The following is a 27,484-nucleotide window of genomic DNA, read 5'->3' as shown; positions in this document are numbered from 1 at the left end:
CTGGAGATACTTGGGTCAGCCAAGACAATAATAAGCACAAAGCATAAAATACATGGAATACTCACACTCTGTATCACAATCAACTTTTCCAATAACCACCCGCCCTTTGTCTGGGAAAATTTCTTGAACTTTATCAGCAGTCTCATCCCACGTGGGCGCTAAAATGTTACTAAAACGACACCAGTCTGCATAAAAGTTTATGAAGACCAGCTCATTATTACCTGTAAGACAATAAATGATTAAAAACAAAAACATTTCTTTTAATATGCTGGTCATCTCCCACCAAGGCAGGGGTGACCCAAAAATAAAAGAATCAGTTTCACCATCATTCACACCATCACCGTCTTGCCAGAGGCACCCATATACAACAATTTTGATGTCATTCTAAACAGAAAATATCCGAAACCCTATCTTTATGTAATAAAAATATACATTGCGTATACTATATGTATAATGTACAGTGGAAGCTTGGTTTTCATGATTAATCCGTTCTAAAAAGTCTGACAAAGACTGAATTGTATGAAAACTGACGCAATATTTCCCATGAGAAATAATGTAAATCCAATTAATCCGCTCCAGATACCCAAAAATATTAACAAAAAATACATTTTATAGAGAAAAACTATAGTTTTACATGCAGAAAACAATGAGAAATAAATATAAATGAATAGTGAAATGGATAAAAGAATATTTAACATCACTTTTACCTTTATTGAAGACTCTTGTTGGCGTATGGAAGATGGCGAGGAGGGGAGAGGAGGAGAGGTTATTGTTTGGAAAGGAAATCCTCTTCCATAAGGACTTCAGGTATCAAGGCCCTATCCGGGGTTACTTCCCTTCTTTGTCTTTTACTGGCACTAGGACCAGCTTGAGAGTCACTATACCCCCTGTCAAACAAAAAATCTGTCCGAAGAGGTTTGTTCCTGGCATCTCTTTAAAATCTGCATAAAATGGGACAAGGCATTGTCACTGAACATATTGCAGACATGGCTTGCAACAGCTTTGTTAGGGTGATATTTCTCCACAAAACTTTGCAACACACTACACTTTGCACACATGTCCTTAATCACTGAATAAGGCACATTCTCCCCTCTTTCTTCCTCCTCCTCTGAAGCAATTTTCTCAGCTGGTGTCTGGTGCTGTTCCAGCTGAAGGACTTGCAGCTCTTCAGTAGTTAGCTCCTCCCTGTGGTCATCCACCAACTCTTCCACATCCTGGCTACTCACATCCAACCCCATGGACTTCCCCAAAGACAACAGATTCCACAATAGGCATAGGGTCATCAGAGTCAGCCTCAAACTCTTCAAAATCCTTCTCGAGGACACATTCTGGCCACAATTTTCCCCAAGCAGAGTTCATCGTCCTGGAAGTCACTCCCTGCCAAACCTTATCTATAAGGCTTATGCAAATGAGAATATTGAAGTGATTCCTCCAAAATTCAGTATCTGAGGTCACTTCAAAGCACCTTTGAAATAGTGCTTTGGTGTCGAGTTTTTTAAAGTTTGAAATGACCTGCTGGTCCATGGGCTGGATGAGAGGAGTGGTATTAGAGGGCAAGAACTTCACTGTGATGAAACTAAACTCCTCCATCAATTGGTCTTAAAAGTCTGGAGAATGAGCAGGAGCACTGTCTGTTACCAGGAGGCACTTGAGTGGCAATTGATTTTCCAGGAGGTATTTCTTCACACTTGGGCCAAACACTTCATTGACCCATTCAATGAAAATTTGCCTCGTGACCCATGCCTTAGTGTTAGCCTTCCACATCACACACAATTTACTCTTGATGACATTTTCTTGAACACTTGGGGATTTTCAGAGTGATACACCAGTAAAAGCTTCACTCTGAAATCCCCACTAGCATTACCACAGAACAAAAGTGTTAGCCTATCTTTCATAGGCTTGTGTCCTGGCAGTGCCTTTTCCTCCTGCATGATGTAGGTCCTCTTTGGCATTTTCTTCCAAAAGAGGCCTGTTTCATCACAACTGAAGACTTGTTGGGGGAGGAATCCTTCAGCCTCTATGTACTCCTTGAATTCATCAACAAATTCTTCGGCACCACGTTTGTCGAAATTTGCAGCCTCACCATGCCTTACCACACTGTGTATGCCAGTTTGCTTCCTGAATTTGTCAAAACAGCCTCTGCTGGCCTTATTCACTAACAGCTGCACTTGTTCCAGGTACAGTGGACCCCCGCCTTACGATATTAATCCGTTCCTGAGAGCTCAACGTAAGCTGAAATTATCGTTCGCCAAATTAATTTTCCCCATAAGAAATAATGGAAATCAAATTAATCCGTTCCTGACACCCCAAAGTATGAAAAAAAAAAAAAAATTTACCACATGAAATATTAATTTTAATACACACAAACTGAAGAAGACATGCACAATTACTGCTCTACTAAGAATATAATACATGATACTTACCTTTATTGAAGATCTGGTGATGATTGATGAGATGGGAGGAGGGGAGAGTGTGGAAGTCATTGTTTAGAAGGGGAATCCCCTACCATTAGGACTTGAGGTAGCAAGTCCTTTTCCGGGGTTACTTCCCTTCTTTTAATGCCACTAGGACCAGCTTGAGAGTCACTGGACTTCAGTCGCACACAAATCTGTCCATAGAGCTCTGTACCTCCCGTTCCTTTAAGACTTTCCTAAAATGGGCCATAACATTGTCATTGTACAGGTTGCCAACACAGCTTGCAGTAGTTGTGTCAGGGTGATTTTCATCCGTAAAGGTTTGCAGTTCAACCCACTTTGCACGCATTTCCTTAATCTCTTTTTTCAATTCCATACTACTTCTCGCCCTTTTTACCACAGGGATGGCACTAGAAGCTTTCTTGGGGTCCATGGTGACTTATTTTGCAGTTACAAGCACTAAAAACACTGGGATAATGTGAAATGTACCGAATGTATGCATAGATGCGACCGCACTGGCTGGCTTGTAAACAGCTGGAACAGCATCAGACCACAGCTAAGGAACTTACTTCAGAGGAGGAGGAAAAGAGTGAAGGAGGTGCCTTCTTCGGTGATTAAGGACGTGTGTTCCAAGTGGAATGAGTTGCAAAGTTTTGTTGAAAAGTATCACCCTGACCAAGCTGAAACAAGCCATATCTGCAACATGTTCAGTGACAAAACCTTGTCCCACTTCAGGCAAATCATGAAGAAATGCCAGAAACAGACCTCTTTGGACAGATATTTTGTGCGACAGGGGTCCAGTGGCTCTCAAGTTGTTCTCAGTGGCATTAAAAGAAGAAGGGAAGTAACCCCAGAAAAGGACTTGCTACCTGAAGTCCTAATGGAAGGAGATTCTCCTTCCAAACAATAGTGTACACCTTCCTCTTATCCCCTCCTCCTGTCTTCCATCCACCCAGAAGTATTCAGTAAAGGTAAGTGTAATGTTATTATTTTTTATATGCATGTACTACTTGATTTCTGATTGTTTTCAGTATGTAAATCTTTATTTAATTTGAAAAAAATATTTTATTTTAATATTTTTGGGTGTCTGGAACGGATTAATTTTATTTCCATTATTTCTTATCGGGAAAATGGTTTCGAGTTTTGTGAATTTCGACTTTCGGCAGGCTCTCTGGAACGGATTAATCACGAAACTCGGGGGTCCACTGTATTTCCATTATTTCTTAGGGGAAATATTGCTTCGCCTTTCAAACTTTTCAACTTTAGAACTAGCTCCTGGAATGGATTAAGTTCGAAATTTGAGGTTCCACTGTACTTTGCTACGAGTTCTTTCTTGAATTCTATCGTATTTCTCACCTTCTTTATCAAAGGGCTGGCACTCGGAGCTTTCTTTGGCCCCATGGTGGCTTATTTAGCAGTCACAATCAATAAACAAGCACAAAAAACAATGGACTATTACAAAATGTTTCGGATGAGCTCGCAGGGTGATGCTCACTCAAATAGAAAAAAAGGCAGATTGAGTTACTAAAGCATGGGATGCTTTGTGTGGGCGCTTGAGTGGCCAAGTCATGCAGACGCATTTGGTACAGACCATTTTCAACTCTATGAAAACCGAGCGGATATACGAAAACTGGGGCAAAATTTTGACTAAAACTGGGGCAAAATTTTGACTAAAACTGGGGCAAAATTTTGACGAAAAAAGTCATCGAAAGCCGAATCCTACGAAAACTGGGGCATACGAAAACCAAGGTTCCACTGTATTACGTACTGTACAGTAAATGTAAACAAATGAATGCCTGATCAGAATGTCTGAAAAATACACTGCCTTGTTATGTATTTTTATTCACTATAAAATGCTAACCCAGTACCAAGTCAAACAGTACCAGGGTACTGTACCTAGTTATGTAAAATTACCAAGTACATATTGTAATTAACCCTTTGAGGGTTTTGGTCGTACTAGTACGTCTTACGCGTAGGGGTTTTTGACGTACTAGTACTCATAAATTCTAGCGGCCTCAAATCTAGTGGGAGAAAGCTGGTAGGCCTTCATATGAAAGAATGGGTCTATGTGGTCAGTGTGCACAGTCTAAAAAAAATCCTGCAGCACACAGTGCATAATGAGAAAAAAAAAACTTTGACCATTTTTTTTTAATAAATCAGCGACTTTGCAGTGTATTTTCGTATGGTATTTATTGTTGTATTCTAGTTTTCTTGGTCTCATTTTATAGAATGGAAGACATATTACAGAAATTGAGATGATTTTGACTGGTTTTACAATGAAAGGTGCCTTGAAATTGAGCTCAAAGTAGCAGAAACGTTCGATTTTTACCAAACTTCAAAAGTAAACAAATCGTGCCAAGCGTGCAACACACGTCAACTGGTGAGTCTAATATTCTTTCACAAGTGCACCAATAATATTTATACCATTTTTTACACTAATGCAGTACTCTGCATAACAGTAAATCTTATATTTTTTGTGAAAATAAAAATTTAAAGTGGAAAGCAAAAGAATATAAGAGGGGCCTTGAGACGTGACTAATGACTAGAGGAAATGTCATTTTAGTGCCAGGAATGTCTTTCTTGTTTATTCTGGACCCTATTCGGAAATTGGCATCTTTTGAAATTTGTGTGAAATTGGCAAAATTGCTAAATTCTGACCACTGTACTGGATAGTTGAATTTCATAAATGGGTGGTTTCTTGCACCCATTCGATAGAAAAAATGGAGTTCTAGCGAAATATTCATGTTTTTTGTCGACTAGTACAGTGAAATTGGCCGAAAATGGGGCTCAAAGTGGGCAAAATCGCCGATGCGTAAACATCGCTGAGACCGCTAACTTTGCGAGAGCATAATTCCGTAAGTTTTCTATCAAATTTCAAACTTTTGGTGTCTTTATGATCGGGAAAAGATTCTCTATCTTTTCATAAGAGAAAATAATTTTTTTTTTTTTTAAATTTGGCCGACCCTGAGAACGAGTTTCGGAGAGGGCCTGTCGACCCTCAAACGGTTAAAGTACGTACAGTGAAACTCCGGTTTTCGCAGGCTCCAGTTATCGAACATTTCAACCTTAGGACCATTTGTGCGAAACTTTGTTCCAGATATTGGACCTTGATCCAGTAATCAGATGTACTATACGTGTCCACCTGGGCCGCTCATACGTTCATGCCTCATTCTTGGGCACATTAAATGTCTTGTTTCATGCTAATACAGACATTTTCAAAATTATATAAGAAACACGTTACACAGCATAAACATTGCATGTTTATATGCCATCAAGTGGAGAGTCGGGTGGAGAGTAAACATTACATTTTCTCTGATTCAGCGTTAGAGAAAACTGTGAATCTGGCATATCACCAAGTAACCACCCTTCATATGCATTTGTTTAAAATTCTCGGTATGAATTATTCATTACCTCTCCCTTTGTTTATGATGGCATTTAAAGGTAGTTGTGAGAAACGATTAAACTTAGTGAACAAGGTATGCTGATGCTAACAATATTGCTCTGGGCTGCATTAAATATAGTGTAGGTGCACGTATGTAGTCCAGGCTACCTACTGACTACCTACATCTACCGGCTACTTAGTGAGTAAGTTTATTCAGGTATACACACAGAGTTACATAATCATACATAGCAGCATATGTGTAGAGAACCTAGGATAACCCAAAAGAAGTCAGACACAGTGACTTCCTACAGAAAAATACTACTCACCTCTCATCCTACATTAAGACTACAAATGCTTTAAGGTAAGTAATGAATGTGGAAGAGCTAACCACTGAAGAGCTGCAACACTATATATAGTTAATCTTTAAAAAACTTATTTTTTAATATTTTTGGGTGTTTGAAATGGATTAATTGTATTTACATTATTTCTTATGGGAAATATTGATTCAGTTTTCACACGTTTCGGTTTTAGAACAACCTTCAGGAACGGATTAAGTTCGAAAACCAGGGTTCCACTGTACAGGTATTGGTACATATTACAGCATTTATTGCAAAACTCAAATTCTATGCCTTGTAAATTCTGATGACCCCACAATACACCAGGCCTACAGTACAGTTCAAATAAAATAGTAATATACAGCCTTGAAGTTCTACACATCTTGAATTCTACTCAATCAGCCTGGCTTGGTACAGGTACTTGCAATAAACTTTAAATTTGAGTTGTTGCTCTATTTCAATTAGTAATTTGTATCTTCTGTATCTCAATAAAAGCTCATTCTGTAAAGTGCTTTTTCTTCCGAGTGTCAATATTGATCAGATTAGGGTGATAAAAGGATATGGTCTTTGAAACAAAAAATAAGCCTAAATCTAAAACAAAATTTGTTATGCAGACGTAATTTTGCTTTACTTGTAGTTTCTAGTTGTGCAGGACCTCTATACACCTTTATATACCTTACTTTTGATGGGTTTCGACAGTTTTTCTACGCCCTGAGCCTGGCCCTGGGCTAGGCTCATCTATGAGCATAATTCCTCTCAAATAAAATAGAATAAAATCCCAGTGAATTCATAGAGACAAGTGTACTGCACTTGCAGAAGACTAGTGAACAAAATGACCAAGTGCTTCCCTTACCTATGATGCTGTCAAAATTGCTACTGTCTAACTGCAGAGCCCCTCCCTGTATTCTGGTAAACTGCACAACCACCTGAAACAAAAAATTATTTATCAATGTTTTTATTTGAAATTAACTATTCAAAAAAAAAAAAAATATGCATGTATGCACCCATATGCACACTCATGCACCCATCATAATAATAATAATTTTTATTTCCTCGAGCCATTCAAAAAACATAATTAAATATTTTAGTACAATAGTATGCACAAAAGAAAGCCATAAATATTCAATGCATTTCTGACAAGTAATCATAAGGCTTACATGTTAATTAAGAAAACATGTAAAACTTCTTATGCAGTTAACTACAATCATTGGTACAATAAGAAAGGTAGCTAATGACAAAAAGCCAATTATGTATAAAAGAATTATTTAAACTGGTTTGATGGTCTTCAGTTTTATGGCATGACTGAATAGAGATGAAAATACAGCAAGCTACTTCAATCAAACGAATAAAATGGGGTGTTACGCCGAAATGCGACTTTGTAAAGTACATTCATATTTGTCTAATATTACATTGCAATTATCTTCATTAATAGCTAAAATGAGGATAATCAGCTTCATAATATATATTCATTTTCTTCTTTCCCATTACAATTTATGTATATATTTATATGATGATGGATCGTTCACCATGGGTGATGACCAATTAATGATTGTGTGACCATTCACCTCTGCACTACTCCCCTGACGCGAGCTGACGTCAGGTGTGAGTGATGTGGGTTAGGTAGAATGATACGTCTCTCGGTCTTCAGAAGGTCCTCCTTGCTTGCTCATTTACTTCGACTGAGAAACTATCTTGAGTATAGCATTACAGTAGAACCTCGGTTTTCATCATTAATTCATTCCAGAAAGTCTGACGAAAACCGAATTCAACGAAAACTGAAGCAACATTTCCCATAAGAAATAATGTAAATCCAATTAATTCATTCCAGACACCCAAAAGTATTAACAATACATTTTATAGAGAATAACTATAGTTTTACATACAGAAAACAATGAGAAATAAATATAAAGGACTAAAGAAATGGATAAATGAACATTTAACATCACTTTTACCTTTATCGAAGACTCTTGTTGGCGAGTGGAAGATGGCGAGGGGGGGAGAGGGGAGAGGTTATCTCTACCACCATCACTACACCCTCTACCACCATCACTACCACCCTCTACCACCATCACTACCACCCTCTACCAACATTATTACCACCCTCTACCACCATCATTACCACCCTCTACCACCATCACTACCACCCTCTACCACTCTACCACCATCATTACCACCCTCTACCACAATCACTACCACCATCACAACCACTACCACCCTCTACCACTATCACTACCACCCTCTACCACCATCATTACCACCCTCTACCACCATCATTACCACCCTCTACCACCATCACTACCACCCTCTACCACCATCACTACCACCCTCTACCACCATCACTACCACCCTCTACCACCATCACTACCACCCTCTACCACCATCACTACCACCATTACCACCCTCTACCACCATCACTACAACCCTCTACCAACATCACTACCACCCTCTACCACCATCACTACCACTCTCTACCACCATCATTACCACCCTCTACCACAATCACGACCACCATCGCAACCACTATCACCCTCTACCACCATCATTACCACCCTCTACCACCATCATTACCACCCTCTACTACCATCACTACCACCCTCTACCACCATCACTACCACCCTCTACCACCATCATTACCACCTCTACCACCATCATTACCACCCTCTACCACCATCATTACCACCCTCTACCACCATCACTACCACCCTCTACCACCATCACTACCACTCTACCACCATCATTGCCACCCTCTACCACAATCACTACCCCCATCACAACCACTACCACCCTCTACCACCATCATTACCACCCTCTACCACCACCATTACCACCATCTACCACCATCACTACCACCCTCTACCATCACTACCACCCTCTCCCACCATCACTACCACCCTCTACCACCATCATTACCACCCTCTACCACCACCATCATTACCACCCTTAACCACCACCATCATTACCACCCTTAACCACCACCATCATTACCACCCTCTACCACCATCATTACCACCCTCTACCACCATCACTACCACCCTCTACCACCATCACTACCACCCTCTACCACCATCACTACCACCCTCTACCACCACCATCATTACCACCCTTAACCACCACCACCATTACCACCCTCTACCACAATCACTACAACCATCACAACCACTACCACCCTCTACCACAATCACTACAACCACTACCACCCTCTACCACAATCACTACCATCATCACAACCACTACCACCCTCTACCACCATCACTACCACCCTCTACTACCATCATTACCACCATCACTACCACCCTCTACCACCATCATTACCACCATCATTACCACCCTCTACCACCATCACTATCACTCTCTACCACCATCACTACCACCCTCTACCATCATCACTATCACTCTCCACCACCATCACTACCACCCTCTACCACCATCCCTACCATCCTCTACCAACATCACTACCACCATCATTACCACCCTCTACCACCATCACTACCACCCTCTACCACCATCACTACCACCCTTTACCACCATCACTACCACCCTCTACTGACGAGAAACAAAGCCAGACTGACTCAGAACGAGTGAGATGCTTTGTGTGGGCACGAGCGGACATGTTCGGTACGCTGGACTGCTCTCAATTTGATGAAAACCAAGGTGATGAATGAAAACTGGGACAAAATTTCGACGAAAAGTCATCGAAAACTGAATTCGATGAAAACAAGGGCAAACAAAAACCGAGGTTCCATTGTATTCTCTCAGTCTCTAGAAAGTGTGAGTACTTGTGACACTTTCACTTAGAAGCTCTCCTGTGTTTAAGAGACTTCCATTACTCTGGTAAGATTGTAAGTTGTTAAACTTTGATTGTCTCTGGGCGTAGAGACTCTGTGACTTAATCAATTCTATGTATAAAGACCTATTCAGTCAGAATGGATGTCATTGTAAACTGTATATGTATAATTTAAAAGTCTGTTAAGTGTTTGTATCTAATTGATAAGTTAAAGGTACAATTAACCCTTTGAGGGTCGACAGGCCTTCTCCGAAACTTGTTCTCAGGGTCGGCCAAATTTAAAAAAAAAAAAATTATTTTCTCTTATGAAAAGATATAGAATCTTTTCCCGATCATAAGGACACCAAAAGTTTGAAATTTGATGGAAAACTTACGGAATTATGCTCTCGCAAAGTTAGCGGTCTCGGCGATGTTTACGCATCGGCGATTTTGCCCACTTTGAGCCCCATTTTCGGCCAATTCCACTGTACTAGTCGACAAAAAACATGAATATTTCGCTAGAACTCCATTTTTTATATCGAATGGGTGCAAGAAACCACCCATTTATGAAATTCAACTATCCAGTACAGTGGTCAGAATTTAGCAATTTTGCCAATTTCACACAAATTTCAAAAGTTGCCAATTTCCGAATAGGGTCCAGAATAAACAAGAAAGACATTCCTGGCACTAAAATGGCATTTCCTCTGGTCATTAGTCACGTCTCAAGGCCCCTCTTATATTCTTTTGCTTTCCACTTTGAATTTTTATTCTCACAAAAAATATAAGATTTACTGTTATGCAGACTACTGCATTAGTGTAAAAAATGGTATAAATATTATTGGTGCACTTGTGAAAGAATATTAGACTCACCAGTTGACGTGTATTGCACGCTTGGCACGATTTGTTTACTTTTGAAATTTGGTAAAAATCAAACATTTCTGCTACTTTGAGCTCAATTTCAAGGCACCTTTCATTGTAAAATCAGTCAAAATCATCTCAATTTCTGTAATATGTCTTCCATTCTATAAAATGAGACCAAGAAAACTAGAATACAACAATAAATACCATACGAAAATACAGTGCAAAGTCGCTGTTTTATTCCAAAAAAATGGTCAAAGTTTTTTTTTTCTCATTATGCACTGTGTGCTGCAGGATTTTTTAGACTGTGCACACTGACCACATAGACCCATTCTTTCATATGAAGGCCTACCAGCTTTCTCCCACTAGATTTGAGGGCGTTAGAATTTAGGCGTACTAGTACGTCAAAAACCCTGGGTCGTAAGCCGTACTAGTACGTCCGAAACCCTCAAAGGGTTAAAATACCTTACGACCATAACATAATATACGTTATTAAAGATATATTTTATGAAGTTTTTATGTTCTCACATCATAACTTCTTATTATGTTTTGTTCATGGTTATATCTAATACAAATAAACCCCTAGGTGCAAGCCACATATCCTACAGTAATTAGTAATATGGGGCAATATATGTTACCAATTATGTATGGGAGTTGAAGGAAAGACTTGAAGAACAGGGACAGAATTGGATTAAAGCTGGTTTTGTTTCACACAGTGTATTGCTGTCTGGCTGAACTGACTGGCAGACAGGGGATCTTCAGATGTTTCAGGCAGGGATTTCCAGATCTTTGGGCCTTTTATGCACAATGAGCTTTTACACAGGTTGAGTCAGAAACATCGGATGTCAAAGATATTTTTGTCTTGTGTTATGCTTGGGTGTTCTGTTACAGCTATCAAAGAAAACTTTCAGAGAATGATTTATATTAGAATTGACTGTCCTGTATATGTAGTATTCACAGTAGTACAAGTACATATTGTGTATATTAAGTTTAAGTTTCTGAAGAGTGGTGGAGTGTTTTCTGGCACTGGACTGAGTAATTATTCTCACAGCAGCTTTTGTAGTTATTATTGGTTTTAAGTGATCTGGCATACTAGAGCACAGATACGAATACCATTCAAATTCAAATTCAAAGTTTATTCTCTATAAAGATTACAATGTTGAATTTACAGAATTTGGTTGTTGTGTGGTTTACATGTAGTTAAATAATGATTACAGAGTGTACCACTAGAACGCCTAGCATGGCTAGGCATTTCGGGCAGACTTAGTTTAATTCTTTATTTTAAAATATTACAAATTATGAGGTAAGTTGGTATTATGGCTAAGTGGCTAAATACTAGTTTGTGAGTTTAGCAATGTGAATGCTTTTGTTTTGGCACAGTACATAGTTTCAGTATTGGAGTATCATAGGATTCATTATTTTAAGATTGAGATTAATATTTCTGTTTATGGTCAAATGGGTGAGTGAGTGTAAGTGTGAACCACCAGGTGGTATTCGTGTAGTTAGTTGATGGGGTTTATCAGGGAGATAAGATGTTTTCTAATGGTAGTTTTGAAGGTGATGAATGTGTCTGCAGTTCTTGAGTTCTCAGGTAGGGTGTTCCAGATTTTAGGGCCTTTGACATGCATTGAATTTTTGTAAAGGTTTAGTCGGACATGGGGAATGTCGTAGAGATGTTTGTGTCTGGTGTTATGCCTGTGGGTTCTGTCACAACTATCAAGAAAGCGTTTTAGGTCAAGGTTGATACTGGAGTTTAAGGTCCTGTAGATGTAGATTGCACAGTAGTAAGTGTGGATGTACTGAACAGGGAGTAAGTTTAGATCTATGAAGAGTGGGGGGGGGTGTTGCCAGGGATGGGATTTAGTGATTATTCTTACTGCAGCTTTTTGTTGGGTTATTATTGGCTTTAGGTGTGTTGCTGCAGTTGATCCCCAAGCACAAATAGCATAGGTGAGGTATGGATAAATAAGTGAGTGGTATAGTGTGAGAAGGGCATTTTGCGGCACATAGTATCATATCTTGGAGAGGATTCCAACTGTTTTGGATACTTTTTTGGTTATGTGTTGGATATGGGTGCTGAAATTCAGGTTGTTGTCAAGGTATAGGCCTACGAATTTGCCCTCATTATGTCTGGTAATTAGAGTGTTGTCGATCTTAATGTTAATTTGTGCATATCCTGCTCTGCTACCAAACATAATATAGTAGGTTTTGTCAGTGTTAAGCGTAAGTTTATTGGCTGTCATCCAAGTTGATATTTTGATCAGCTCCTCGTTAACAATGGTGTTGAGGGTGGCAAGATTAGGGTGAGAGATGATATAAGTCGTGTCGTCAGCAAAGAGAATGGGCTTCAGGTGTTGGGATACGTTTGGAAGATCATTGATGTATATGAGGAAGAGCAGGGGACCAAGGACACTTCCCTGCGGAACTCCAGTATCAAGTGGCCGTGTTGTTGATGCTGTGTCTTTAATGGTACTGATACCTATTAGTAAGGTAAGATTTGAAATAAGCAAGCGCATGGCCTCTTATACCATAATGGTCAAGTTTGTGGAGTAGGATGTCGTGGTCTACTGTGTCAAAAGCTTTTCTTAGGTCAATAAAAATTCCTAGTGGATATTCCTTATTTTCCAATGCTGTGTAAAGCAGATCTAGCATTTTTATGATTGCATCATTAGTGCTTTTATTTTTCCTAAATCCAAATTGGCAGGGGTTGAGTATGTTTTGTGCTGTTATAAATGAATATAGTCTCCTGTGCACGAGTTTCTCAATGATTTTGGATAGCAATGGTAAGTTTGATATTGGCCTATAGTTGTTTAAGTCTGTAGGGTCACCACCTTTATGTACTGATGTAACCCTTGCCATCTTGAGTAGTTTCGGGAAGGTGCTAGTTTCTAGTGACTTGTTAAAAAGTAATGAAATAGCATGCGAAAGGATATGGGCCGCTCGCTTGTACAGTAATGGTGGGACATTAGACAGATTCCCTGAGTTGTTTTTAAGTGACTTTATAATCTCGGTGACTTCCGAGGGCTCAGTTGGTGCAAGATAGAAGGAATCTGGGAAATTCCCATCTAGGTAGTCCCCGGCATGGGCATTAGTATGTGGGATTTTATTGGCGAGATTAGATCCTATGGTTGAGAAGAAGTCATTTATCCTGTTAGCTGTGTCAGTGGGATGTAGTGGTGTTTCATTAGGTTTAGTTAGGACAATATTCTTGGTTTTTTCAGTTTGTGGGTCCCTAGAATCTGAGAGAGTGTTTTCCAGGTCTTTTTTATATCTCCTCTAGCGTCTGTGAATCTACTGGAGTAGTATAGTTGTTTGGCTTTCTTTATTACTTTGGTGAGAACTGATGAATAGTGTTTAAGAATATCTTTGTGTATTAAGCCCTGTCTATATTGCTTTTCATATTGGTGTTTCTTGTCAATGGATTTCATATTGGTGTTTCTTGTCAATGGATTTCAGAATGGTGCTGGTTAGCCATGGGCAACCAAGCCGTTTGTTTGTGATCTGTTTCGTTTTTATAGGACAATGTTTGTTGTATAGTCTAAGTAATTTGTTAAGAAAAATGTCTGTCCAGTCATCAATACCATTGGCCTTGGAGAATTCTGTAGGCCATAGGAGAAGTAAGGATAGATTAGACAGAAGTACAGTACAATGTTGTTTGAGGTACACAGTAATATATCTTGGAGAGGATGACTAGTGTCTTGAAGACTTCTTAGTTATGTGCTGGATGTGGGTATCAAACTTCAAGTTGCAGTCAAGGTAGGACAGTTTTAACCACAGATTTGGCAAGTTGGGGAAGGAAGGATAGGTAAGAATGGAATGTGGAAAATGAGTGGGTGGGGAGAGGGGGTAATAAAGGTAAGTAGCCTAACCACTTTGGCACATTTTAATAGGGTGTGTGTGTGTGTGTGTGTTGCATCATTCATGATAATCATAGGATGGGGTATACCACACTACCCATCATTGGCACACCTGTATACAAGTTATAAGTAATTTCTAAGGTATAAGTAATTTATTCAGGTACATGTACACACAAATTCAGTCCATAAATTATCATACATAGCAGCGTATGTGTAGATTACCTAGGATAACCCCAAAAAAGTCAGACAAAGTGACTCATCATTTTCATTGGGGTCCTTGAATTCCATTGTATACATGCATAGTGGTCTACCTGCCTACCTGGAGTCTACCTGGAGGGTATTCCAGGGTGAACTGGTAGTAGGTATAGTTTTTGCTATTGCCTTTTTTCACAGGAGGAAGGTTGCAAAGGCTGGTTATAGGGCCATTGCTGGAGCTAGTGACTGCACGGCCCTTGCTGGAGCTGGTGACTGCAGGGCCCTTGCTGGAGCTGGTGACTGCAGGGCCCTTGCTGGAGTTGGTGACTGCAGGGCCCTTGCTGGAGCTGGTGACTGCAGGGCCCTTGCTGGAGCTGGTGACTGCAGGGCCCTTGCTGGAGCTGGTGATTGCAGGGCCCTTGCTGGAGCTGGTGACTGCAGGGCCCTTGCTGGAGCTGGTGACTGCAGGGCCCTTGTTGGAGCTGGTGACTGCAGGGCCCTTGCTGGAGCTGGTAGTCTGCTGCTTTGATGAAGCTGGTGAGCAGCTGAGCTGTTTCCTGCCATAGGAGGTTTGCAGATGTTACAAGGTTAGATGTAAATGTTACTTGGTTAGATGTAAGGTCTCCATTATTGGGGTGGTTTTATCCATCTTGGACACAGAATGGTTCTGGTGCTACCCATTCTTCTATATTTTCAGGGAAAACACTCAGAATCTTTGGTCTCAGGAAGTTTTCCTTGTGAATGAAATGTTGGACTCTTTGTTGGAGGGACACCCTGCAGGTCCTGTGTGGAGGTGTACTGATGATGTAGTCGGTGGTGTTAGTTGGATGGGGAGGGTTTTCTCTGTCTGGTAAATAGAGTTCTAGCATGTCATATAATTGTCTCTTCTTTAGTTTGTCTAGTCTGACATTTACTGCACTGATCTCCTGTCGGATGTGTAGATTTTCCATTCTGATTCTGTCCCTCCATCCGATGCCTGTGATAAAACGGAGAGCCTTGTTCTGGACTCTCTCTAGCTGAAACATGTTGGATTTTGTTGTTAGTGACATGAGTACACAAGGATAGTCAAGCATAGGTCTTATCATCATCATACAGGTGCTTCCTGATATGGGGGGACCTGATGAAACCTGTATAATTGACTGAGGAGCTTTTGCTAAGTTTACCTTTTTGGTGATGTGTGATGTGGAGTGGAGTAATCTGTCGATCTCGTATCCCAGGATCTAATTCGGGTTTTTGATGGCAACAAGTGTACCTCTGATGGAGACAACCCCTCTTGTTTACAATACAGCCTCTCCTCAATTAGCGACGTATTCGTTTACCAACGCCTCGGACTTATGACAGGCTCTCTGACCAGTATGCATGCCTAAATAATGTATATTAGAGCTGATTTCCTCTATTTTGTTTATTACAATATACAGTACACTACTACATAAGCATTTATATAAATGGTGCAAAGGTGACATTAAAACAATATCAAAGAAAGTTACACAAACCCACTACCATCATAGTATGCTCCTCATTTAGCGACGAATCCGTTTACCAACATGGTCTTAGGAACGTAACTCCATCATTAAGTGAGGAGAGGCTATGGTTGATACAATACTGACAAGGACCTTGTCAGGGTTGGTCATGATTCTCAATTCCATCTCCCAGTTGGCTGTTCTTCACAATTCAGCACTCATTTTGTCCAGTGCTTTTACATGCCTGTTTTTTCCGGATATAGGAGTGGATGAAACTACATGGATAACATCGTCAGAAAATTGAGTGATAATGGTATGGATCATTGAATTCAGATTTAGGGGAGGTCATTTACATGTATGTTGAAGAGTACGTACTGGGCTGAGGCACAAACCCTGTGGCACTCCAGCTGTTTGTGTGAATGGCTCTGCCAACTTGCCATTGAAGGTGGAGATGATGCTTCTTCCTGATAAGAAGTTATATATAAGCCTGAGGAAGGCCCATTATGGTCCAGAAGGGCGGCAAATTTGAATACGAGTCAGTTGTGCCACGGGCCACCAAAAGATCTGAGTACATTCGAGTTGCAATTAAGGCAAGACTGCCTTGTTTCCCCAGGCTGTCCACAGCATTGAAGATGATAATGATGACAAGTTAGGTTCCTCGGTGGGTCCTGAAGCCAAACTACTTTTCAGTGAAGAGGTGATTGAAATCCATGTAATAGTTCAGTGTATTGGAGATGATTTTTTCAAAGACTTTGCCAGTGACTTAAAATAAGAAGATAGGTCTATAGTTCTCCAGTTTATGCTTGTCTTTGTTGGGTTTTGCAATGAATATCATCCTTGCTGTCTTAAGTGCCAAGGAGAAGTGTCTAAATGTCAAGATGCCAAGATAGCATTAGAGATATTTACGAGAGACATCTTGTAGTTTTGGGGTAGGAACTTTAATTGATTTACTGTTATGCCTGAGAGGTCAGGGGCTTTATTTCTCATTCTGCCTATGACTTGGCACATCTCTCTGAGGGTAACTGGTCTGGTGAGGGGGTGTTCATCTTCTAGGGTAGATGCATCAATTAATGGTGTTGGTTGGAAGTATGCCCAGTTGCCATCACTCCATTGGTTGACCCACTGGTAATTTACCTGGAGTTTACCTGGAGAGAGTTCCGGGGGTCAACGCCCCCGCAGCCCGGTCTGTGACCAGGCCTCCTGGTGGATCAGAGCCTGATCAACCAGGCTGTTACTGCTGGCTGCACACAATCCAACGTACGAGCCACAGCCCGGCTGGTCAGGTACCGACTTTAGGTGCTTGTCCAGTGCCAGCTTGAAGACTGCCAGGGGTCTATTGGTAATCCCCCTTATGTATGCTGGGAGGCAGTTGAACAGTCTCGGGCCCCTGACACTTATTGTATTGTCTTTTAACATGCTAGTGACACCCCTGCTTTTCATTGGGGGGATGTTGCATCGTCTGCCAAGTCTTTTGCTTTCATTGTGAGTGATTTTCGTGTGCAAGTTCGGTACTAGTCCCTCTAGGATTTTGCAGGTGTATATAATCATGTATCTCTCCCGCCTGCGTTCCAGGGAATACACGTTCAGGAACTTCAAGTGCTCCCAGTAATTGAGGTGTTTTATCTCCGTTATGCGCACCGTGAAGGTTCTCTGTACATTTTCTAGGTCAGCAATTTCACCTGCCTTGAAAGGTGCTGTTAGTGTGCAGCAATATTCCAGCCTAGATAGAACAAGTGACCTGAAGAGTGTCATCATGGGCTTGGAATCCCTAGTTTTGAAGGTTCTCATTATCCATCCTGTCATTTTTCAAGCAGCTGCGATTGATACAATGTTATGGTCCTTGAAGGCGAGATCCTCCTACATGATCACTCCCAGGTCTTTGACGTTGGTTTTTCGCTCTATTTTGTGGCCGGAATTTGTTTTGTACTCGTGTTTACCATATCGGAGTAATTGAAATTTCTCATCATTGAACTTCATATTGTTTTCTGCAGCCCATTGAAAGATTTGGTTGATGTCCGCCTGGAGCCTTGCAGTGTCTGCAATGGAAGACACTGTCATGCAGATTCGGGTGTCATCTGCAAAGGAAGACACGGTGCTGTGGCTAACATCCTTGTCTATGTCAGATATGAGGATGAGAAACAAGATGGGAGTGAGTACTGTGCCTTGTGGAACAGAGCTTTTCACCGTAGCCGCCTCAGACTTTACTCTGTTGACTACTACTCTTGGTGTTCTGTTTGTGAGGAAATTATAGATCCATCTACCAACTTTTCCTGTTATTCCTTTAGCACGTATTTTGTGCTCTATTACGCCATGGTCACACTTGTCGAAGGCTTTTGTAAAGTCTGTATACATTACATCTGCATTCTTTTTGACTTCTAGTGCATCTAGGACCTTGTCGTAGTGATCCAATAGTTGAGACAGGCAGGAGCGACCTGCTCTAAACCCATGTTGCCCTGGGTTGTGTAATTGATGGGTTTCTAGGGAGGTGGCGATCTTACTTCTTAGGACCCTTTCAAAGATGTTTATGATATGGGATGTTAGTGCTATCGGTCTGTAGTTCTTTGCTATTGCTTTACTGCCCCCTTTGTGGAGTGAGGCTATGTCTGTTGTTTTTAGTAACTGTGGGACGACCCCCATGACCATGCTCCCTCTCCATAGGATGGTAAAAGCTCGTGATAGGGGCTTCTTGCAGTTCTTGATGAACACCGAGTCCCATGAGTCTGGCCCTGGGGTGGAGTGCATGGGCATGTCATTTATCGCCTGTTCGAAGTCATTTGGCATCAGGATAACATCAGATAGGCTTGTGTTAACCAAATTCTGTGGCTCTCTCATAAAAAATTCCTTTTGATCTTCGACTGAGGTAATGGTTATTGTTGATTCTTCTACTCTCACTGTGTGAAGAATTTTCTCCCACACTGCACCCAGCAAACCGGCTGGGTCTTGTGGGGTCATCAAGGTTGATAGCCACTTCCGCACTGTCTTCGTCGCTGAAGGAGTGTGATAAGTATTGTGCAGTCAAGGTGCAGACCTAATAATTTTCACTGTTTTACAATGGAAGAATCATCAATCATGTTTAGCTGGATATTTGCAGCACTTACCAAACATCACATAAAAGGTTTTGTTAATATTAAGGGTGAGTTTGTGGTCATCCATGCAAATATTTTTAGGAGCTTATCATTAACACTGTTGTTGTGAAAAGTCAAATTTGAGTGGGACACCCATGCACCCATATGCACGTGTGCACACATACACAAACATACATGCATGCACACAAAAAAACTGAACATAGGAACCACCCAGGAAAAGGAAAAGACAAACGTAATATATAAATTTAAATGTAAATATGGCAAAGCCCATTGGATTGAGATGAAGCACAATAATAATGTAGAAAATAGACTCCTGGATTTTTAGGCTGCAAATAAATTTTGTGTGTAACAGCATCTGGCTTTTCTCAATGCATTTTTGCAAAGGAAGGCAATTATTTTCTCTATGAGTACAGTACTGTGTTTCATAATGAAGTTGTTTGAGGTAATATAAAGAAACATTCATAAAAATAGATATTCAAGTATCATGCAAGGTTTTCACCTGGGAATAATGTAACAGGGTTTGTCCATTTGAGAAATTCAATTTATTTTATCATATTTATTGAGAGAAAGAGAAGCAGTATGTAACCAATGACTTTTTGGACATAATAGGAGCCAATACTTAAAGTAGGGTCACCCTAAAAATCAGGAAATACATTCACCACCATTGATTCAACAGCCATTTTGCCAAAGGTGTACAGACACAATTCAATTGACCCACCAAACTGCAATATCCACACCCATCCTTCATAGTGAATGGAGGTACTGCATATGCCTACCACCCAAGGACTCGAGTCCCTCTAACCAGTTTCCCTTTAATCCCTTCGTACATGTTACCTTGCACTCCAACAGCACATCAAGCCACTGAAACCACTTTCCTCCACTCACTGAAGGCCCTACCACTTAAAACCCCTTTCATCAAGACTATGAAAATGAACACCTATCAAAGCTGAAGAAATTACCTATCCACTATATACGTACTTCCATCAGTCAGAGCAATTTACAGAGTTCCTCACTCCAATATTTACTCTTTTAGTGAAAAACTAAGAAGCACAATAACTAGTGCTAAAATGAATAACCACCACCTAATACTTACAGGGGACTTCAACATAAATCTCATCCATGACCATGACCCACAAGTGACTAAATTCACAAACACTATGAACAGCTGCTTACTTCTGCCAACAATAACAAAACCTACAAGGATCACTGACACAAATGCCTCATTACTAGACCATATCTGGACAAACACTATATCCCCATTAAAAGCAGGCATAATCACCTTACTCGTCAGTACTAACCAATCTAATAAGGAGGTCCAAAAAACTGTATTATGAAAACTGATTTCATGACATAAACAGTGATATGAAAAAGACCTGGAAAACTTTATCTGAAATTCTAGAATGAAAAAAGCTGTCACAAAACAGAATGATTACCTTAACTAAACCAGATGAATCTCTCCTTCAGCCAACCGATACTGCCACCAAACTTATGTCTTTTTCTCTGCTGTAAAAAAAAACTAGCAAGTAAAATCCCAAGCACAAACATTTAACCAAAAGACTACCTCACTGGCAACTACCCATACTCTATTTTTAGCCCCAACAAACCCTACTGAAATCTCGCTTATCATCAAAACACTAAAGAACAAGACAGGAGACCTAAAATAACTTACTACCACTCATGTATAAAAAAGCTTCTCATATGCTGTCACCAATTATTGCAACTTTTTTCAACAAATCCACTGAATCTTCCACCTTCCCATCCATACTCAAGACAGCAAGAGTCACCCCAATCCTCAAAGGAGGTGATCCAACTGAACTGAACAATTATAGGCCTATATCAAACCTGCCCCTATCTAAAAATCTTCGAAAAATTAATTCACAAACAAGTCTACTCCTACTTTGCATCTCACAACATACTCAACCCTTGTCAGTTTGGGTTCAGACAGAAAAAAAGTACTAATAATGCTATTATATATATGCTTGAACTAATATATTCTGCACTTGAGAAAAATTAATTTCCCCTGGGCCTTTTCATAGACTTACGAAAAGCTTTGGATACAGCTGACCATGACCTCTTGCATCAAAAACTTGAACATTACGGGGTCAGAGGACACTCTCGATTACCTAAAATCTTATCTTAACAATAGAACCCAGTATGTATACGCAAATGAAGCCAGCTCCACTACACAACCTGTTCTTGTCGAATCCCACAGGGGAGCATTCTTGGCCCATTTCTCTTTCTCATTTACATCAATGACCTACCAAAGCCATCTAATCTCCTTAAACCCATTTTATTTGCAGATGACACAACTTATGTCTTTTCTCACCCAAACCCAACCATACTAACAGACAGTAAATGCTGAACTGATAAAAATATCTACTTGGATGATTAGCAACAAACTTACTCTCAATATAGACAAAACCTACTTCATGCTTTTTGGAAACAAGAGCTTTAAAATGTATAGCTAAACATACTGATAAATGGCAGAAGGCAAATTTCTTGGTCTCCACCTTGACTGCAACCTTAAACTTCAGACCAAGATCCAAGAAGGTCTCCAAAACAGCAGGCATCCTTTCCAAAATATGGTACTATGTACCCCAAACAGCACTACTTACACTATACCACTCTCTAATTTACCCTAACCTCACCTATAATAGTATTTGTGCTTGGGAATCTACTACAGTACTACCTATCACCTTAAATCACTAATAATCCAACAAAATGCTGCTATGTGAATGATCAGACAACACACCTACTTTCCACTTCAAGGGTTTGAACTTACATAATATACAAAATATGCACACTGATTACTGTGCCTACTATATATGTAGGACATTAACCCATTGACTGTCACAACCCCCAATCCTGAGGTGTCTCCTGGTGTTGCAAAATTTCAAAAAAAAAAAAAAAAAAAATCTCATGAAATGATAGAGAATCTTTTCCCGATTGTAATGACACCAAAAAAAACGAAATTTGATGGAAAACTGACAAAATTACGCTCTCGCGAAGTTAGCGACCTCAGCGATATTTACAAATCGGCTATTTTGCCCACTTTGAGCCCTATTTTCGGCTAATTCCATTGTTCGACCAAACGCATAGCTATTTCTTTAGAACTCCGTTTTTTCTATCGACTGAGTATGAGAAACTGCCCATTTACTGATTTCAACTACCCAATAACGTGGTCAGAAATTTGCAATTTGGCCAATTTCACGAAAATTAAATATGACAATTTCAAAATAAGGTTCAGAATGAACAATGCAGACATTCCTGGCTCTAAAATAACATTTTCTTTGTTCATCAGACATGTCTCCAGGCCCCTCTGATATTACTCTTGCTTTCTATTTCGAATTTTTATTCAAACAAAAAATAGAAGATTTACTGTTATGCAGACTACTGCAATGTTGTAATAATTGTACAAATAATGTCAACCCATTCATGACTGCATATTATAATGGCTAGTTGGACATTTATTGGACAACGACATCATTTGTTTACTTTTGAACATCGGCAAAAATCAAACATTTCCCCTACTTTGAGCTCCATCTCCAGGTTCTTTTTATAGTAAAACCAATCAAAATCACCTCTATTTCTATAATATGTTTTCCATTCTATCAAATGAGACCAAGAAAATGAGAATACAACCATAAATACTATACGAAAATAGACCACAAAGTCGGCATTTTAATTAAAAAAAAACGGTTGGGTTTTTTTTTCATTGTGCACTATGTGCTCCAAGATTTTTTTTTATATGGTGCACACTGACCACACAGACTCATTCTCTCACATGTGGGCCTACCAGCTTTCTCCTGCTTGATTTGAAGTCGCTAGAATTTATGAGTATATGTACGTCAAACACGGTACCTCGTAAGACGTACATATACGACCAAAACAGTCAAAGGGTTAAACTCTAATACAAACCCTCCTCTCAAACTTTTCCTTGATAGCTACAACAGAACACATAGACACAACACAAGGCACAAAACTCTCTTTGACATCCCTCGTGGCCATCTCACCCTATGCAAAAATGCAATGCACATAAAGGGTCCCAAGATCTGGAATTCATTGCCTGAACCAGCAAAAGATCCCTTGTTTAACCAATATATTTCAGGCTATAACTAAAAATCACCTCATATCCCAAACTTAACTATACCAACACTATATTATGCCTGAAATCTTAGAACCAGCTTGAAACTACTCAAGAAATCCCAAACTACTCAAGAAATCTCAGTTAACTTAAGAACACTAAAATACTTAAGTACAGGTCGGCCATCGCTAATCCGGCAATCAGTTATCCTGTTCCATCAGTAATCCAGCACTAATTTAAGCTAGCATAATTTCAAATTTCATCATTATACTGAGTCAGAAATTGTGCAGATGGTTGTAAATCCACACCAGCAAGCCAGTGCAGGAGAAAGCAGTGATGAAAATGAGGAAGATGTAGCAGAAAGTCTCTCTATTAGCAAGTTAATTAAGTGTGTTCTAACCTAACCAGTCTGCAATCCGGCAAACTAATGCGTCACACTACAAGTCCCAATGATGCTGGATTAGTAATGGCCGACCTGCATATTAATACACACTTGCAACTGTATTATTACAAATTGTACTAACTATAATACATGTACTATATACAGTGGACCCCCGCATAACGATCACCTCCGAATGCGACCAATTATGTAAGTGTATTTATGTAAGTGCGTTTGTACGTGTATGTTTGGGGGTCTGAAATGGACTAATCTACTTCACAATATTCCTTATGGGAACAAATTCGGTCAGTACTGACACCTGAACATACTTCTGGAGTGAAAAAATATCGTTAACCGGGGGTCCACTGTATATATATTTCCATTTTTGCAACCCTCTACTATACATTTTACTAATTTTTAAATTTTTGCCACCCTCTTTTTATTAATATACATAATTAGATTCATTTTTATATAAATTAGATTCATTTATAAATAGAACTATTGTACAACTTAAACTATGATAAATTTCTTTAGTATTAAGTAGTCAGTAAGCCATTAAATTAAGTCTGCCCATAATGCCTAGGCATGACAGAGGCTCTCTCTGCACTGCAACTCATTACTGTAAATACATAATCTCAATGTACTACTTGCAAAGAAATAAAATTTTATTTGATTTGATTTGAATTAAAATTCCATAACCTGTGTCTGGTTTTAAGTAATGTGTAAGCATTATGATTAGTATGCCCGAACTGCTCAGGCAAGCTAGTAGCTTTCTTTGCGCTTAACAATATTTTACTACATGTAAACTACACACTGTATATTATGGAAAGAAATTTTTGAATTTTGAATTGGAATGCAGGCAGAGCAAAGATGGCAACAAATTCTGCAGGAAATGTGATGACAACATAACTATGAAAGTAAAAGGGGACTAAATAACTATGCAGGTAGAGCAGAGTGCACTATATAACTATACAGATAGAGTAATAGGGACTAAATAATTATATAAGTAGAGTTGAGAGACTACATAACTAGACAGGTAAAATAGAAAGGACTACATAACTCTGCAGGTAGAGTAGAAAGGACTACATAACTAAACAGGTAAAGTAGAGGGGACTATACAAGTCTGCAGGTAGAAGGAACTACATAACTTGACAGGTAGAGTAGAAGGGGCTACATAACTAGATAGGTAAAGTAGAAGGAACTACATAACTAGACAGGTAAAGTAGAAGGAACTACATAACTAGATAGGTAAAGTAGAGGGAACTACATAACTTGACAGGTAGAGGGAACTACATAACTTGACAAGTAGAGGGAACTATATAACTTGACAGGTAGAGGGAACTACATAACTTGACAAGTAGAGGGAACTATATAACTTGACAGGTAGAGGGAACTACATAACTTGACAGGCAGAGGGAACTACATAATTTGACAGGTAGAGGGAACTACATAACTTGACAGGCAGAGTAGAGGGAACCACATAACTCTGCAGGTAGAGAAGAAGGGACTACATAACGAGACAGGTAAAGTAAAGGGGACTACATAACGAGACAGGTAAAGGAGAGGGGACTACATAACGAGACAGGTAAAGGAGAGGGGACTACACAAGTCTACAGGTTGAGGGAACTATATAACTTGACAGGTAGAGCAGAGAGGACTACATAACTCTGCAGGTATAGTAAACTACATAACTCTGCAGGTATAGTAAACTACATAACTCTGCAGGTATACTAAACTACATAACTCTGCAGGTATACTAAACTACATAACTCTGCAGGTATACTAAACTACATAACTCTGCAGGTATGCCTGGAGAGGGTTTCAGTGGTCAATGCCCCCATAGCTCAGTCCATGACCAGGCCTCATGGTGGATCAGGGGCCAGATAGTAGAGGGAACCACATAACTGAAGGTAGAGTAGAGGGGACTACATAACTCTACAGGTAGAGTAGAGGGGACTACATAACTCTACAGGTAGAGTAGAGGGACTACATAACTAGACAGGTAAAGTAGAGGGGACTACATAATTAGACAGGTAAAGTAGAGGGGACTACATAATTAGACAGGTAGAGGGGACTACATAACTAGACAGGTAGAGGGGACTACATAATTAGACAGGTAGAGGGGACTACATAACTAGACAGGTAGAGGGGACTACATAACTAGACAGGTAGAGGGGACTACATAACTAGACAGGTAGAGGGGACTACATAACTAGACAGGTAGAGGGGACTACATAACTAGACAGGTAGAGGGGACTACATAACTTATGTAGGCAGAGTAAACTACATATCTATGCAGGTAGAGTAACTACATGATTATGTGGGTAGAGTAGAGGTAACTAAATAACTATGCAGGTAGAGTAGAAGGGACCACATAACTGCAGGTAGAGAGGACTATATTACTATGCAGGTAAGAGATAAATACATAACTGCAGGTAAAGAACACAACTAGAGAGGTAGAGGAGAGGTAAATACCTAACTTTGCAGGTAAAGTAGAGGGGACTACATTACTTTGCAGGCAGAGGGGACTACATTAATATGCATGTAGAGGGGACTACGTAACTCTGTAGTTAGAGTAGAGGGGACTACATTACTATGCAGGTAGAGATAACTACATAACTGCAGGTATAGCAGTGATTAGTACACAACTAGACAGGTAAAGCAGAGGTAAGTACATAATTCTGCAGGGAGAGTAGAAGGGACTACATAACTGCAGGTAGAATAGTGATTAGTACACAATTAGACAGGTAGAGTAAAGTACACAACTAGACAGATAGAGTAAAGTACATAAGTAGACAGGTAAAGTACATAACTAGACAGGTACAAGTGACGTGTACTTGGTTACCTACAAACATTCAACACATCACACACGCACACATTTACTATTTTTGTGACTACAGTATTTAAGTTTGTCGAATGGCTGTGATTGTGAGATGCATATGAGGCGGAGACACGGGCTATCTTACCGTAAGAAGCGAAAGAAGGAGGTGGAGTGAGGTAAAATCTAACATTTTAAGAGAGTGATGTTAATATTGTGTGATGAAGGTGACGACACCAGCTGTGCTGCCGCCGGCCTCCACACACCTCCACTCACTCAACTATTAGATGTTATTATACAACAACTATGCTACTATTCTTCTACTTACTGGCTACTGCCACACAATAGATGCACCGTTAAGTAATGTACATTATTATTTCTCGAAAAAAGCGTTACTGATGTAATAAGAGAGTTGTGCTTGTTGATTCTGTGCTGTCAAACATTGTGACAAACATACTGTGCACTTCTTGACTATTTATCCTTTAAAATGATACTTACTTTATATGTTTTAGAATGTTTTATCACTAAATATTATTGTATTTCTTAGTTAGTGTGGATCTACATCTAATAAAGGTGTTCATGAAAGTAATAAAATAATTAACGTAACCCGTTCTTAGATCATTAGTGTTAGATGAAGCACCTTCTTTTAAATCTCACTGCTGCAACCCTCTTTATATACTTCACCAGACATTACATTAAAAAAATAGAGGTAGAAACATGATATAATAGAATGAGAGGTGTATTATAGTGTTTATTACCCTTGGCATCATAAATAAGTTATATTCAACTTGATTCATCATCGCACATCTGTCAGCTCCTTATCACCGGATATTTTGTAATAATGTTCTTTAAG

The 27,484-nt window shown here is 39.7% G+C and overlaps 1 protein-coding gene across 1 annotated transcript; it reads right to left on the bottom strand.

The window, feature by feature from the left end:
* Nucleotides 1–26,930, bottom strand: LOC128697572 (endoplasmic reticulum resident protein 44-like). The gene is made up of 3 exons (XM_053789368.2): nt 26,780–26,930; nt 6,985–7,057; nt 1–221 (listed from the first exon to the last, which is right to left on the bottom strand). Exons 1-3 carry the CDS (start codon nt 26,822–26,824, stop codon nt 16–18), a joined length of 324 nt encoding a protein of 107 aa, XP_053645343.1. The 5' UTR covers nt 26,825–26,930; the 3' UTR covers nt 1–15.
* Nucleotides 26,931–27,484: the final 554 nt, after the last annotated feature.

The sequence above is a fragment of the Cherax quadricarinatus genome, chromosome 44 (assembly GCF_038502225.1).
Source record: "Cherax quadricarinatus isolate ZL_2023a chromosome 44, ASM3850222v1, whole genome shotgun sequence".
In the NCBI taxonomy this organism is placed as follows: Eukaryota; Metazoa; Arthropoda; class Malacostraca; order Decapoda; family Parastacidae; genus Cherax; species Cherax quadricarinatus.
Note: the sequence above shows the minus strand (reverse complement) of the source record. Positions and strands in the feature narration are given on the sequence as shown.

Coding starts and splice junctions, on each gene's coding strand:
- LOC128697572 (XM_053789368.2), bottom strand. CDS start 26,824: ATGTTAGATTTTACCTCACTCCACCTCCTTCTTTCGCTTCTTACG. Junction 7,058..26,779: donor TCCTTCTTTCGCTTCTTACG/GTAAGATAGCCC, acceptor TTTTTGTTTCAG/GTGGTTGTGCAGTTTACCAG. Junction 222..6,984: donor CAATTTTGACAGCATCATAG/GTAAGGGAAGCA, acceptor ATTGTCTTACAG/GTAATAATGAGCTGGTCTTC.